Source organism: Acomys minous (genome assembly GCF_964271855.1).
Source record: "Acomys minous genome assembly, chromosome: 2".
NCBI classification, from domain to species: Eukaryota; Metazoa; Chordata; class Mammalia; order Rodentia; family Muridae; genus Acomys; species Acomys minous.
The window spans coordinates 145,463,558-145,480,494 of record NC_140484.1 but is presented as its reverse complement, the minus strand read 5'-3'; the positions used below and the strand labels follow the sequence as shown (position 1 = coordinate 145,480,494).

The following is a 16,937-nucleotide window of genomic DNA, read 5'->3' as shown; positions in this document are numbered from 1 at the left end:
GAAGGTATTAGAACCTAGAACAGGCAACTCTTCCCAAGTGGAAAGCCTTTACACAGGGCAACCAGCAGGTGGGTTTTTTTTAAAGTGGTAGTCTCAAATTACTGATAAATTTGTCTTTTCCCCCCATGGTACATTATAATCCTATACAACTTTTTTCTTATGTAAATCTTATCTTCAGGGAGGATGGGCTATAATGAGGGTAAAGCTGTGACTGGAAAAGCAACAACTAAGCACGGTGTACATATAGCGGGTAGATACGGCCACTGGATGTGGATGGAATATGAAGGTGCCTGCAACTTACATAGTACAACTTCGACCATCCCGTAGGAACTTAAAATAGATAGAAGCAGGGTCCATAAAGAGGCTTGAGGTCGTGGCAGGAACCCTCCGCCTTAGCAGAGGACACTGACCCCTGGCGTGCCTGTCAAAGCAGACACTACTTTTAGTTTTGTTTTGTTATATCAATTTTAGCTGGTATCTTATTGTTTTTAATATCTCTGTAGATACTGCATCTTCATAATTCTCTTTATAATTTCCAAGAACACACTGTACTTGAATCAGTTGGGTTGATTTGGGCTTTCTTCAAATGACTCTGGGTATGGACTGAGTAGAGTCACTGTATATTAAGTGGTATCAGAATTCAAGAACAAATCTATGATTTAGAATCTCAGTAAACCTCATCTTGAATGGGGTAGCACTCACACCAGTCCCAATGCCTACCAAGAAATCTGACAACAAATGTTGCAGACAATGCTGGGAAAGAAGACTTACCGTTTCTGGGAGGGCAAACCGGTCCAGCCATTGTGGGAATTGCTTTTGGAGGCTCCTCAAAAAACTAAAGCTAGAGCTATTATATGAGCACACTATGTTACTGGCATCTGCCTAGAGAGCTCTGCGCCTCTGGTAGAGCTGTTTGCACCCCTTTGTTTACTGCAGCTCTAGTCACCAGAGCAGGGCACGGGAATCTGTGTAGCTGTCCGCCAAGCTATGAGCAGATAATGAGATATGGTTCATGCATAAACAGAATGCCTTCCAACTCAAAAGAAAAATGAAATCACAAAACTTTCAGGAAAATCGATGGACTTAGAATATATAATATTAAGTGAGACCACTCAATCTCATAAAGAAAAAAACTGCATGTTCTCCCTCATATATGGACCTTAACATATAAGACACGTGTGTATATAAGTAAACAAAAGTATGTGTGGATAGAGTATAACATTTAGAAAGAGGAGCAAGGAAGAATAATTTAAAAAAGACAAAATGTTCACTAATGAGTTCTTATACGTAGTATAGTTCCTGTAAATCCTTTTAATTATCTCCCTAGGTCTAACACATTTTCAATGCAAAAAAAAATGGGCAGTCCAGGAATGGACAGTGTCCACCTGTGATCGTGTGAGTGGAGTCACCTTAATGTGAAATCTGAATTGACTATTCCTGTAGGCTCCTGTTCTCCATGTTACAAAACTGAGTGTCTTTTACTCTTTAAACAAGTTCAGCTTTTAGATTTTATAGTGTGAAGACTTTAGAAGTATGCTTAACATCAAAAGTTTAAAAACTCTGAGACTATCTAGGAATTCTGATTTCACTTTTTTCCTGACTCTCAAAGAATAACACCCCATGAAGTTGAAAACACTGAGAAGCTTGTTTTGCTTTTTTCACTGTATGTTATCATTGATGAAGAATAACCACACCTTTTCATTTAAATAAACATTTTCTTTAGGGAGGCTGGGCTAGAGTGAGGATACAGCGGTGACTAGAAAAGATGCACCTAAAATGGACACCAGGGCCTCAGGATGTGGCTAGGGTGGGGATCTCTTCCTGAGCATGCAGAGCCTGGGTCCCGCACCAAATAAAACTGACATGGTGCTACGCGTCAGCCCTCAGGAGATTCAGAAGTTCAAGGTCATCTTTGACTACATAGTAAGTTATGAGGCAGTCTGGAATACATGCAGCCACAATTCAAAAGAAAAAAAAACAGAAAAGCACATCAAATTGACAGTGTACAATGCACAAAAATGGATGCATTTCATTTAGTTTTGCTTATGTGCTCAAGGAAGGGTAACCGAGGCCAGTACTTGTCCTGACAGTCAGACTGGGCAGCTTGTCACAGAATTGATTGATGCAATGACTTGGGCCATTTCTCAGGCCTTCCTCTTAGCAGAAGTGACATAACCTGTTTATGGGGCCCACTCCAGTACACAGCCAGAATCTCGTCCCTGCACTATGCTCTCCGGCTCCCAGATCCAGGCCTGACATTTGCAGCACCAGTCCACGTCACTCCTCTGTCTCCACACTGCTGCCTGTCCTCTGTCTCCACACTGCTGCCTGTCCTCTGTCTCCACACTGCTGCCTGTCCTCTGTCTCCACACTGCTGCCTGTCCTCTGTCTCCACACTGCTGCCTGTCCTCTGTCTCCACACTGCTGCCTGTCCTCTGCCTCCACACTGCTGCCTGTCCTCTGTCTCCACACTGCTGCCTGTCCTGTCTCCACACTGCTGCCTGTCCTCTGTCTCCACACTGCTGCCTGTCCTCTGTCTCCACACTGCTGCCTGTCCTCTGTCTCCACACTGCTGCCTGTCCTCTGTCTCCACACTGCTGCCTGTCCTGTTTCCACACTGCTGCCTGTCCTGTCTCCACACTGCTGCCTGTCCTCTGTCTCCACACTGCTGCCTGTCCTCTGCCTCCACACTGCTGCCTGTCCTGTCTCCACACTGCTGCCTGTCCTCTGTCTCCACACTGCTGCCTGTCCTCTGTCTCCACACTGCTGCCTGTCCTGTCGCCACACTGCTGCCTGTCCTCTGTCTCCACACTGCTGCCTGTCCTCTGCCTCCACACTGCTGCCTGTCCTCTGTCTCTACACTGCTGCCTGTCCTCTGCCTCCACACTGCTGCCTGTCCTCTGTCTCCACACTGCTGCCTGTCCTCTGTCTCCACACTGCTGCCTGTCCTCTGCCTCCACACTGCTGCCTGTCCTCTGCCTCCACACTGCTGCCTGTCCTCTGCCTCCACACTGCTGCCTGTCCTCTGTTTCCACACTGCTGCCTGTCCTCTGTTTCCACACTGCTGCCTGTCCTCTGCCTCCACACTGCTGCCTGTCCTCTGCCTCCACACTGCTGCCTGTCCTCTGCCTCCACACTGCTGCCTGTCCTCTGTCTCCACACTGCTGCCTGTCCTCTGTCTCCACACTGCTGCCTGTCCTCTGTCTCCACACTGCTGCCTGTCCTCTGCCTCCACACTGCTGCCTGTCCTCTGTCTCCACACTGCTGCCTGTCCTCTGTCTCCACACTGCTGCCTGTCCTCTGTCTCCACACTGCTGCCTGTCCTCTGTCTCCACACTGCTGCCTGTCCTCTGTCTCCACACTGCTGCCTGTCCTCTGCCTCCACACTGCTGCCTGTCCTCTGTCTCCACACTGCTGCCTGTCCTCTGTCTCCACACTGCTGCCTGTCCTGTCTCCACACTGCTGCCTGTCCTCTGTCTCCACACTGCTGCCTGTCCTCTGCCTCCACACTGCTGCCTGTCCTCTGTCTCCACACTGCTGCCTGTCCTCTGCCTCCACACTGCTGCCTGTCCTCTGTCTCCACACTGCTGCCTGTCCTCTGTCTCCACACTGCTGCCTGTCCTCTGTCTCCACACTGCTGCCTGTCCTGTCTCCACACTGCTGCCTGTCCTGTCTCCACACTGCTGCCTGTCCTCTGTCTCCACACTGCTGCCTGTCCTCTGCCTCCACACTGCTGCCTGTCCTCTGCCTCCACACTGCTGCCTGTCCTCTGTCTCCACACTGCTGCCTGTCCTCTGTCTCCACACTGCTGCCTGTCCTCTGTCTCCACACTGCTGCCTGTCCTGTCTCCACACTGCTGCCTGTCCTCTGCCTCCACACTGCTGCCTGTCCTCTGCCTCCACACTGCTGCCTGTCCTCTGCCTCCACACTGCTGCCTGTCCTCTGCCTCCACACTGCTGCCTGTCCTCTGTCTCCACACTGCTGCCTGTCCTCTGTCTCCACACTGCTGCCTGTCCTCTGTCTCCACACTGCTGCCTGTCCTGTCTCCACACTGCTGCCTGTCCTCTGTCTCCACACTGCTGCCTGTCCTCTGTCTCCACACTGCTGCCTGTCCTCTGTCTCCACACTGCTGCCTGTCCTCTGTCTCCACACTGCTGCCTGTCCTGTCTCCAGACTGCTGCCTGTCCTCTGTCTCCACACTGCTGCCTGTCCTGTCTCCACACTGCTGCCTGTCCTCTGTCTCCACACTGCTGCCTGTCCTCTGTCTCCACACTGCTGCCTGTCCTCTGTCTCCACACTGCTGCCTGTCCTCTGTTTCCACACTGCTGCCTGTCCTCTGTCTCCACACTGCTGCCTGTCCTCTGTCTCCACACTGCTGCCTGTCCTCTGCCTCCACACTGCTGCCTGTCCTCTGCCTCCACACTGCTGCCTGTCCTCTGCCTCCACACTGCTGCCTGTCCTCTGCCTCCACACTGCTGCCTGTCCTCTGCCTCCACACTGCTGCCTGTCCTCTGTCTCCACACTGCTGCCTGTCCTGTCTCCACACTGCTGCCTGTCCTGTCTCCACACTGCTGCCTGTCCTCTGTCTCCACACTGCTGCCTGTCCTCTGTTTCCACACTGCTGCCTGTCCTCTGCCTCCACACTGCTGCCTGTCCTCTGTCTCTACACTGCTGCCTGTCCTCTGTCTCCACACTGCTGCCTGTCCTCTGTCTCCACACTGCTGCCTGTCCTCTGCCTCCACACTGCTGCCTGTCCTCTGCCTCCACACTGCTGCCTGTCCTCTGCCTCCACACTGCTGCCTGTCCTCTGCCTCCACACTGCTGCCTGTCCTCTGCCTCCACACTGCTGCCTGTCCTCTGTCTCCACACTGCTGCCTGTCCTGTCTCCACACTGCTGCCTGTCCTGTCTCCACACTGCTGCCTGTCCTCTGTCTCCACACTGCTGCCTGTCCTCTGTTTCCACACTGCTGCCTGTCCTCTGCCTCCACACTGCTGCCTGTCCTCTGTCTCTACACTGCTGCCTGTCCTCTGTCTCCACACTGCTGCCTGTCCTCTGTCTCCACACTGCTGCCTGTCCTGTCTCCACACTGCTGCCTGTCCTCTGTCTCCACACTGCTGCCTGTCCTGTCTCCACACTGCTGCCTGTCCTCTGTCTCCACACTGCTGCCTGTCCTCTGTCTCCACACTGCTGCCTGTCCTCTGTCTCCACACTGCTGCCTGTCCTCTGTCTCTACACTGCTGCCTGTCCTCTGTCTCTACACTGCTGCCTGTCCTCTGTCTCCACACTGCTGCCTGTCCTCTGTCTCCACACTGCTGCCTGTCCTCTGTCTCTACACTGCTGCCTGTCCTCTGCCTCCACACTGCTGCCTGTCCTCTGTCTCCACACTGCTGCCTGTCCTCTGTCTCCACACTGCTGCCTGTCCTCTGTCTCCACACTGCTGCCTGTCCTCTGTCTCCACACTGCTGCCTGTCCTCTGTCTCTACACTGCTGCCTGTCCTCTGTCTCCACACTGCTGCCTGTCCTCTGTCTCCACACTGCTGCCTGTCCTCTGTCTCCACACTGCTGCCTGTCCTCTGTCTCTACACTGCTGCCTGTCCTCTGCCTCCACACTGCTGCCTGTCCTCTGTCTCTACACTGCTGCCTGTCCTCTGTCTCTACACTGCTGCCTGTCCTCTGTCTCTACACTGCTGCCTGTCCTCTGCCTCCACACTGCTGCCTGTCCTCTGTCTCTACACTGCTGCCTGTCCTCTGTCTCTACACTGCTGCCTGTCCTCTGTCTCTACACTGCTGCCTGTCCTCTGTCTCCACACTGCTGCCTGTCCTCTGCCTCCACACTGCTGCCTGTCCTCTGTCTCCACACTGCTGCCTGTCCTCTGCCTCCACACTGCTGCCTGTCCTCTGTCTCCACACTGCTGCCTGTCCTCTGTCTCTACACTGCTGCCTGTCCTCTGTCTCCACACTGCTGCCTGTCCTCTGCCTCCACACTGCTGCCTGTCCTCTGCCTCCACACTGCTGCCTGTTCTCTGCCTCCACACTGCTGCCTGTCCTCTGTCTCTACACTGCTGCCTGTCCTCTGTCTCCACACTGCTGCCTGTCCTCTGCCTCCACACTGCTGCCTGTCCTCTGCCTCCACACTGCTGCCTGTCCTCTGCCTCCACACTGCTGCCTGTCCTCTGTCTCCACACTGCTGCCTGTCCTCTGTCTCTACACTGCTGCCTGTCCTCTGTCTCCACACTGCTGCCTGTCCTCTGCCTCCACACTGCTGCCTGTCCTCTGTCTCCACACTGCTGCCTGTCCTCTGCCTCCACACTGCTGCCTGTCCTCTGTCTCCACACTGCTGCCTGTCCTCTGTCTCTACACTGCTGCCTGTCCTCTGCCTCCACACTGCTGCCTGTCCTCTGCCTCCACACTGCTGCCTGTTCTCTGCCTCCACACTGCTGCCTGTTCTCTGCCTCCACACTGCTGCCTGTCCTCTGTCTCCACACTGCTGCCTGTCCTCTGCCTCCACACTGCTGCCTGTCCTCTGTCTCTACACTGCTGCCTGTCCTCTGTCTCCACACTGCTGCCTGTCCTGTCTCCACACTGCTGCCTGTCCTCTGTCTCTACACTGCTGCCTGTCCTCTGTCTCCACACTGCTGCCTGTCCTCTGTCTCCACACTGCTGCCTGTCCTCTGCCTCCACACTGCTGCCTGTCCTCTGTCTCCACACTGCTGCCTGTCCTCTGCCTCCACACTGCTGCCTGTCCTCTGCCTCCACACTGCTGCCTGTTCTCTGTCTCCACACTGCTGCCTGTCCTCTGCCTCCACACTGCTGCCTGTCCTCTGTCTCCACACTGCTGCCTGTCCTCTGCCTCCACACTGCTGCCTGTCCTCTGTCTCCACACTGCTGCCTGTCCTCTGTCTCCACACTGCTGCCTGTCCTCTGCCTCCACACTGCTGCCTGTCCTCTGCCTCCACACTGCTGCCTGTTCTCTGTCTCCACACTGCTGCCTGTCCTGTCTCCACACTGCTGCCTGTCCTCTGCCTCCACACTGCTGCCTGTCCTCTGTCTCCACACTGCTGCCTGTCCTCTGCCTCCACACTGCTGCCTGTCCTGTCTCCACACTGCTGCCTGTCCTCTGTCTCCACACTGCTGCCTGTCCTGTCTCCACACTGCTGCCTGTTCTCTGCCTCCACACTGCTGCCTGTCCTCTGTCTCCACACTGCTGCCTGTCCTCTGTCTCCACACTGCTGCCTGTTCTCTGCCTCCACACTGCTGCCTGTCCTCTGCCTCCACACTGCTGCCTGTCCTCTGCCTCCACACTGCTGCCTGTCCTCTGCCTCCACACTGCTGCCTGTTCTCTGCCTCCACACTGCTGCCTGTTCTCTGCCTCCACACTGCTGCCTGTCCTCTGTCTCCACACTGCTGCCTGTCCTCTGCCTCCACACTGCTGCCTGTCCTCTGCCTCCACACTGCTGCCTGTCCTCTGCCTCCACACTGCTGCCTGTCCTCTGCCTCCACACTGCTGCCTGTCCTCTGTCTCCACACTGCTGCCTGTCCTCTGTCTCCACACTGCTGCCTGTTCTCTGCCTCCACACTGCTGCCTGTCCTCTGTCTCCACACTGCTGCCTGTCCTCTGTCTCCACACTGCTGCCTGTCCTCTGCCTCCACACTGCTGCCTGTCCTCTGTCTCCACACTGCTGCCTGTCCTCTGTCTCCACACTGCTGCCTGTCCTCTGTCTCCACACTGCTGCCTGTCCTCTGTCTCCACACTGCTGCCTGTCCTCTGTCTCTACACTGCTGCCTGTCCTGTCTCCACACTGCTGCCTGTCCTCTGTCTCCACACTGCTGCCTGTCCTCTGCCTCCACACTGCTGCCTGTTCTCTGTCTCTACACTGCTGCCTGTCCTGTCTCCACACTGCTGCCTGTCCTCTGCCTCCACACTGTTGCTGTCCACATTCCTCACCTGGGTGTGGCAGCAGCCCAGCTGACTCAGAGCCCTGTGGAAGGGAGGAGATCCCTCGAATGTAGGATAAGGGCTCACTGATAACATTCCTAGAGCAAAGCTAATTGCTCAGGTCTCTGAGGCTTTGTGGTGATCTGGCACTTAGTGGACTTAGCTCAGGAGCAAAGGGAATAATGTAGTTTAGGCTCATTACTCCACTCAGACAAGTTAGTATGAATAAAATCCTAAAAAAAAAAAAAAAAAAAAAGCACCAGTGGCTACCACGACAGTATGCAGAAGACACAAGTGACACAAAGCACACGGACAAAGGACATCTGGGTTAAGTAATAAAGAGTCCCTGAATAGTTAGTAGTGGGTACCATATGAAATGCTGTATAAGTGATTCACTTCTCGCAGCAACTACTTGAGGATATAGTTATAGCCCCATCCTATAAGAAGGTAGCATGTAACTCCCATCCTCTGGACTGTGGGCAGAGCCCATGACTCAAGTATTGGCTAGAAAGCTGTGATTGACTGACATGATGTCGGCAATCACCTTCATCCGACTCTCTCCCTGAGCAGCCAGGTTAGAGAGCAGCCACGGACATGGAGAAGGCACACAAAAGCAGAGGAAGGAATGTGTCCTTAGAACTCCAGCCATTGCAGCCCAGAGCCCTTGGAGTGTTCCTAGTCAGGTACTGCATCTCTAAGCTAGCTGCTAATGTGAGCCGGCCATCGCACAGGCTTAGTTAGCGGGGAGTTCGGGCAGTCCTGAGTGCTGATATAAGTCCTTAAGTTTGGAAGGATTTATTATGCAACAACATGGGAGTCTTTTAGTGGGGGTGATCTCCTTCCTGGAGCTAGACGTATGGGAACAGAAAGGATACAAGGCGGCTGGTTTGGAATTAGAGCATTGTACTGTTGAGGCGAACGTCTCACAGGTGTGAGTAGAAAGAGCTTTGGGCTTGGAGTCAGTGCACCTGCATTCAGTTATCCGCCTGCCAGCTCTACCCAAGTGGCCTGGTGGAAATAGACACCTTCTGAGGGCTGGCTTTCTCTACACTCAAAGTGAAGCCTGGGAATTCGGTACTTGGCACTAGTGAGATGTTTTTAAAGACATCTAGAGACTAGAGGGGCAAGGGGCCTGGGAATTATGTGGGAAATGAGACAGGGAGGTGGGCAGAGCTAAGATACTGACTGTTAATGCGATCTCTTAAGATATTTCAGCAACTTTAATATGGAAGAGGACATAGACTGATGTTGCAGACTTTCGGAGGGTGAGCAGGAAATGATGCAATAGTCAGGCCATTCTCCTGCTAGGAAAACAATATGCCTGCATTAGTAACTCATAAACAGTAGAGACCCAGTGACACCACACAGTTCTGAAGGTGGGGTCATGGTTTGGATGAGTGTCCCCAGTGTCCACGTTGCAAGGCTTGGCTCTCAGCACGAGGTGATCGTATGAGGTGCTGGGAAGTAGGACCTAATGGGAGACTTTACCTATTGGAGTTGAACCTGTGAAAGGGACTGTGGGGCACTAATATTGGTCTCTCTCCTTCCCTCCCCCTTCACACTCTCTCTTTGGTCAGGCTTTTCCCATTAATATGTTTTCATCATGATAAGTACCACAGGCCTAAAGTAGGATTGGGGTTCTTGGGTCATAGGACAAACCCACTAAAGCTATAAGGCAAAATGAAAGTCTCCTTCTAAGTTGATTTCTCTCAGGCATGTGTTGCAGTGGTACAAAACTAACCAAGGCAGTCAGAAAGTCTAAGATTGGGCACTGGCAAGTTCCACGCTGGTGGACTTTGTTCAGCCTGGAGATGGTTAGAGGGTATGTGTTACAGTACCTTCTAGGAAGGGGCGGGCAAGCTGTTGACAGGGAAGGGTGACAAAGGGCCCAGCTAAGTTGTCAGCAGGCTTTCGGGGCACAGATGTTACCCACGAGGGCTTTTCGCCCATTGGTACTTATCTCCTCAAGATCACATCTTAATACTATGTGTATGTCATAGTAACTTAGGGGTTTTGTGTGTGTGTGTGTGTGTGTGTGTGTGTGTGTGCGCGTGCATGTGTGTGTGTGTGTGTGTGTGTGTGTGTGTATGGTAGAAGCAAGGATCTAGATTTAGTTCATAAGAATTCTCTTGTAAATCATTACATTTAGTGGGAGGTATTAGTTGAAATTCTTCAATTGTGCACGGAAGCCGCTATTCTCTCCTTGGTTTGGGGAAACCGTAACAACGGGACGCTGAAGATCCTTGAGCAGGCCAGGCTTTAGGCTTATAAATGAAGGTGTCCAACTCCAAAGTAACTCTTGATTTTCTGTATTACAGAAGTCATCTGTTCATTGATGGAAAATTAGAAGACCAGATGAGCAAAAATATAAATTAAGACTATTAATAATCTTACCATCATCTAGAAAGCATCATAAATGCTTTAAAACTTATTTTCCTAATGTAAAGGAGAAGGGGCAGACACTAACCTTTATGTACATGTAGAAGTAATCACTTTTATTATCTTAAATTCTGTGGTATATTCTCTTTATATTGATTAGTATTTTGTTTATGAATAGTTTTTTTTACCACAATGTTTCTAATGTCTATATTCAATTTTGAAAATTATATTTGTTCTCTGATTAAAAATATCATTTATGTAAAATCTTTTCAATAAAGAACCTTAAAAAGAAAATAATATACCAACAATTGGCACCATCAGCATTTTGTTTGTTGGATATTTTGGTCTCTAAATGTGCATATTTTTCTTAAAATAGGTATATAGAAGATTTTTTACTAACCTATTTTCTCATTCATAGTACATTGTGAATATTTGCACATAATTAAACACTCTGAAAAACTATGATTTCTCAATGGTTTGAAAGTACTCCATGATGTTTATAAAGCCATAGTACTCTCAAACAGTCCCTACATTGCTCGTAGTTACTCTCCATTATAAATAGTATATTCATCTACACAAGAGAAATTTTGATGGTTTTGTGGAATTCTATTTTATAGATGTAACATCAATCACTTAATTTTAAATATATCTGTTCTAAGGATTTTGTTTAGGTAGTTATTAAAAAAATCTTGCCTCAGTTTTAATTTTTAGTTCTTTGGAAGTATTTGGAAAGTGTTGGAAGTTCATTAGTCTGCAGTTTCTAGTAGTTAAATTTCAAATTCATATGTTTCCATGACATCCAAAATTATAAAGAATCGGCTATTAGAGTATGTTAGTAACTACTGAATTGTATGTGTTTGGTTAAGTTCTTCCGGGTGTGATCCAGGCAGCAGCTGACTGGTGAGGCCCTGTGAGGCCCTGTGAGGCCAGGGACAGGGCAGGTTGATGTTTCCTTGACCAATGGCTGAGATCCCTGGTTAGGGAGGCCACAGGACGTCATATGGGAGGTGTGAGACATGCAGAAGAATAGATTGAAGTAGTTCAAATGCCTTTGAATATTACCGCTCAGCAGCCACTTTGGGGTAACAATTCTGGAAAATCTGTGCAATAAAAAAATCTTGTGTTTAAAAATATTTACTTTCTCTGTCTCCTCAGCCCCTGGGAAACATTTTCATTGAAGTTCTTGACTTGTAAAAGTGGCCTTTTCTTTTCTGAACTACTGATTTTTTCCCCCATTACTCTGGCTTTCTCAGTGATCTGCATGCATTTCATGTGTTTAATTGATTCGCACTGATGTACTCTTTATACACTTTAAATGTGTTGTTGGCACAGGAATTCTTTTAACAGATATTGGCATTTTTGGTTACTATTACTTTTGATGGAACCATTGAGATGAAGGCAGAAAGGAAACAAGTGGATTTACTCGCTGAGTTCCTCATTCCTGGCTTTTTGTGTTGTTCTTGTGATCACTCATCTGACTTAGTAATTGTTTTCCAAAGAAAGATCAAAAGAAGGAGAGCCATCTCCTGTTTATTTATTTAAAAAAATTTGTCTTTTTAAATATCTACTTTGCAATATTAAGGCCAAGCACAATTTAAACTTTACAAAACTGTTGTTTTTGGTGTGTGTGTGTGTGTGTGTGTGTGTGTGTGTGTGTGTGTGTCCTCAGATAGGCCAGGGTTGATACTGGATGTCTTCTTTCACCTCTTTTCATCTTTATTTCCAGACAGGGTCCCTCATGGGATCTATAGGTGACTCATTTGTGTAACATGGTTGGCCAATTGGTCCCAGGGACTGGCTTGTCTCTGCTTCCCTAGCAGGTGGACTATAACTTTCTGACACCATACCCAGCCCTTACGTGAGAGTTCGTGTCTTCACGTTTTCACAGCAAGTACTCGACAGACTGAACTGCTCTCTCTCCAGTCCTCACATATGTTTATTTTACTGTCTTCTTAGGGAGCAGTGTTTCTTAAGGGAGGCAGGACCTACGTCTCAGAGCTGCTGTCCTTACCTTCCAAGCTCATGCTGGGGACGCAGGGCAGTCTTGGCACATTTGCCTCAGTTGGTCTGGCATGGGACATGTCTTGTTTTAGAACATAAACTAGGCTTTTGTTCCTTAACATTTCCATAAAGCATGTTGTGCATGCCTGTAATCCCAGCACTTGGGAAGGCAGATGCAGGCAGATCTCTATGAGTTCAAGGCCAGCCTGTCTACAAAGCAAGTCCAGGACAGCAGGGCTACACAGAGAAATCCTGTCTTGGGAAAAAAGAAAGAAAGAAAGAAGAGAAAGAAAGAAAGAAAGAAAGATTCATAAAGTGATGTAACTCTCTAGGCTGGTTAGAAACCTTCTGTCAAAGTTAGTTTGTTGCTCTCTTCCTATATTTCCCCCTGTATTTTAATTATATTTTCTTTGGTAAATTCACACAGAAATAGAATGTTTTTAGATTAGAACTATTTCCTACTCACCCCCCGCCCCATGCCCCACCAACTCATCTCTTGTCTACCCTCCTCACAAATTCATGTCTGTACTTTTTAAATTTTTTAAATGTGCAGTCCATACCACTGAAGAAAACTGACTCTGCTTCCTTCATCAGTGATTACTTGCCAAGAGGCCGAACCTTACCCATGCTTGAGTGTCGATGGCTTGATCTTGTGCAGATCTTGTACAGAGGCCACAGCTGCTGTGAGCTCGTGAGTGCTGTGGCCCTGTCCTATCTGGGACACTCTCTTGCGGCAGCTCACCCTGGCCTCTGGATATTACAACATTTCCATCCCCTCTTCCATGACATTTTCTGAGTCTTCCTGGGAGGAGGCATGGTGTAGATCTCTCTCTTTCTCTCCCTCCCTCATTCAGGGTTGCTGGCATCCCATCAGACAAACTTTTAAAGCTACATTGATTTGCTTGCCAGTTGCACGCAAATGAATGAGAAGTAGATCTCTGATCATGAAAAACCCAGTGTTTATTAAATTATCTACAGTTTAAACACGATAAGCACGCCCCACTTCCCATGTCTCCAAAGAACAAGTGGCTCTGTTCCAACCTCAGCCTCTCATGACTGCTCGATGCCTGTGTTGGTGCCTTGGCAACATATTACGACGTTCTTGTGGATTTTGTGAGAGAAATCATGACTTTGCAGCCTCATGTTCTGGGCTTGGTCGTGCAGCGGCACCTTGCACAGGTAATGGGGCAGGGGACAGTACGGGTCATCGCTGAGGTAAAAGAGCCCGTGGCTATTGTCTTTGGTATAGGATGACAGTGATCACATTCCCATAACCGCAGAACAAAGAACAAGGTCTAACGGATAAGCCACGATAACTAGCTCATAGGACTGCTGAACCTGGGCCTTAGGGACACGTGGGCTCCGTGCGTGGAGTACTAGTCTGCAGGGCCTCTCCAGAGCCCTTCAACCTCCACCAGGTGAACATGTCCCTGTGCCACTGTTTTTGTCATTCAGCTAGTCTTAGCTCGTGCCAGGGCTTTAGTTGTTATTTTTAGGCTATATGAGCATACTTTGCCTCTGAAGAAAATTGAAGGATAAAGGATCTAGTGATGATTATTGACTCACCAATACCACAGTCACGGTGGCACCAGTAACTGTTTCTTGGGGTTTTGTGTGCACAAAGTGCAACTGAACCGAGCATCCAAAAGAGTCCAGGCCTAAGTACAGCAGGCAGCTCGCAGAGGGCTCTCCGCCGCCATCCACGCACGCTCGCAGAGGGCTCTCCGCCGCCGTCCACGCACGCTCGCAGAGGGCTCTCCGCCGCCGTCCACGCACGCTCGCAGAGGGCTCTCCACGCAGGCTTGTAGATGTTAGCCGGAAGCCGAGTCTTCCGTGGGCACTGAGATGCTCTGGGTGCAAGGGAAAGAGCTCTAGACCACGCTTGCCACTTACTTCGTCCTTTTCAGGTCATTTCAGGTTGCAGCCATTGCACACGCCCCCTCCAGCATCGTGTTAACAATATGAAGGCAGAGAACTGGAGAGTCATCTCTCGCTATCTTAAACAGAACAGTGTTTGCTGAAATGCATACAGTGCAGCTTAAGCATTTCACACAGACCATTCAGTAGACTTTCAGGTACTCGTGGTATTTAAGTTAATCCCAGGGTCATAACAGTGCCTTTACTTCATAATCCCTTCTTTCAGGACATGAGCTCAGGTCTGGGGCTCAGCACCATGCTCAGAGACCTTTCAAGTGCTACATGATCCTGTGGTCCCAACAATCTTGAGAACAGTGTCTCTTTCACCTCCTGAACAGTGACGGCAGCAGTACTATCGAGCATAGCCGTGTTTTCATTTAGTTCATGTGGAGATCCACCGCTTTAGCTCTCATGCCACACCCACCACACTATGTCCCGTTAGCTCTCAGCCCTTCCCCCTCCCCCGCTAAGTCCCAGCGTTAGCTCTCAGTGCCCCTTCCCACCACACGGCCTGCTCTCACTAGCCTCCCACTTCTTCCTGGAGTAGTTTATTTGTTTCATGTTCTTGGAGACCAAACCTGGTGTCTTTTGCATGCCAGACCAGTGCTCTGTCTCTGGCCCAGCCCCTCTCTCTCCTTCACTCACGCTGGCTGCGCTGCCTTTGTAAGGAAAGAGATTAGGAGCTAGTAGGATTTTGAAGTTTCTGAAGACTGGAAATGTCACAGTTTTTCTTGTTTTTAATCAGGAAAGGAGTGCTCCCCCCCCCCCCCAATAAGGTGTATGAGGCTACAGCCATGTAGCAGTTGCCTCTAACCCTTGGTGCTTAATTTATTATTGTTATTTTATTTTAAATTATGTGTGTTGTGGGTTTGTGATTGTGAACATGTGAATACAGGTGCCCATAGATGCCAGAGACATCAAGTGCCCTGGAGCTGGGATTGTAGAAGTGTGGGATGAGCCGTGTAGGTGCTGGGAGCCGACTCTGGCCCTCTACAAAAGCAGCGTGCACTCCTAACCGCTGAGCTACTTCCGTAGCCCTGAATCCTCAGTTCTGACTTAGAGCGACAAAATTATTTCCTTCTAAAAAGCTTCCATGTGGTGTTTGAACGTAAGATTTGCTCCCTCTTTGCGGCTGATAGATGGGCCACCTAGTAGTTAGCGAACCTTTGTACACTGTGAAGTAATTCCTATGCAAACATTTCTGCAATGAGCATTTTATTGTTGTTAGAGATAGTTTTCAAATGTCATGGGAGAGGCACGCTGCAGCCTGGTGGAGCATCAGGGCCAAGGCCGAGCAGTGGGCCGGAGCCTCAGTGACTATGGACGTGTGTGTAGCTTGAAACAAGCAATTCCTACAAACATCAGCATGCAAAATATTCATATTTCTGACTCTCTGGCACAGGGTTAGATATTTTATATATTTCTAATGAGTAGTGAATGTTGGGCATTGAAACTAACTTCCAATGTTTCTAAATGGGAGAAAAACTCTGTGTGTGTGTGTGTGTGTGTGTGTGTGTGTGTGTGTACATATTTTGGTCTGTGGGAAGAATATTGCTGATAAAAGGACCCAGTTGGGGGTGAAAAACTTCACCAGTTCTAATCCTGGTTCACTGAACCTGAATGCTCATAAATTCAGAGCATGAGTGAAGGAGAAGCCAAAATGTCCAGTTTTATTTTATTACTAAAAAAAATGAAGCAGCTTGAGCCAGGATCTCAGCTCCTTTGGTAGGAACTGCTACTTTAAAGCTCAGCTTATCAGACAAGCAGTTTAGTTTGTTTCACTGAATGAGTTACTTTATATTGTTAAGATAATTTATTTGATCCAGTGACAATCACGGGCTACCTTTCAGCAGTTAGGTTCTTTTTTTATTTTTATTTTTTTGGTGTGGCTTTGAAAGAAACTTACATATTAATAATCTTTTTTTCAATCTCATTTCATTTTTTAGGAGTCAGAGAATAATAAATTATGTTCCCTATATTCCTTCCGAAATACGTCTACCTCACCACATAAGCCTGACGAAGGGAGTCGGGAGCGCGAGATAATGAATAGTGTTACGTTTGGAACCCCAGAACGCCGCAAAGGGAGCCTTGCCGACGTGGTGGACACGCTGAAGCAGAAGAAACTGGAGGAGATGACTCGGACGGAGCAAGAGGGTATGTGCACTTCCCCTCTGCGCTCTCTTTCCTGCTGTAGCAAAGTGCTTGCAAGCCACAGCTAGGAGCAGCAGGACTCAGGGGTTACTATGGTGACAGCTGACTGAAGTCCATTAGCAGTCCTAAGCAGATAGCCCCAATTTTCTCAAAACCTATGTGTTTTGTTTGTTTCTTACAACAATACCCTAAGGATTAGAACTGACCTTAACCATCACCCTGGAAAAAGATAGCAAGAGAATTTCCTAACTACAAGCCTCCCTTCGTCAGGCTTAGTGCTTTTCTCTTATTTCCTTTGGCAGATAATTTTTATGATGATATGTCCCATTTAAAAATGAAGTAAACTTTTTTCTAATGTATTTCCCTTCTATTTTATGACTATTATACACTGTAAATTTTACATTCACCTCTGAATGCTAGAATAGAGTATAGAGTTGCCCATGCTCTCCAGGGCGGCATGCCATGCCTGCCACAGCCTCCTGCGCTCACCTCGACACAGGGCTCTTCAGGGCACTCTGTATGTAAACCAAATGCTCCGTGTGTGGTTATCAC

General features: G+C 49.0%; 1 protein-coding gene across 15 annotated transcripts in view; it reads left to right on the top strand.

Annotated features, from left to right (window-relative positions):
* Positions 1-16,937, top strand: part of SOX6 (SRY-box transcription factor 6) — a 602,500-nt gene that overhangs the window by 293,816 nt on the left and 291,747 nt on the right. For all 15 annotated transcript variants that reach the window (XM_084771677.1, XM_084771678.1, XM_084771679.1 and 12 more), the window contains one exon: positions 16,181-16,388. In XM_084771677.1, coding sequence (XP_084627803.1) covers positions 16,181-16,388 — 208 coding nt within the window. The remainder of the gene's footprint in view (positions 1-16,180; positions 16,389-16,937) is intronic.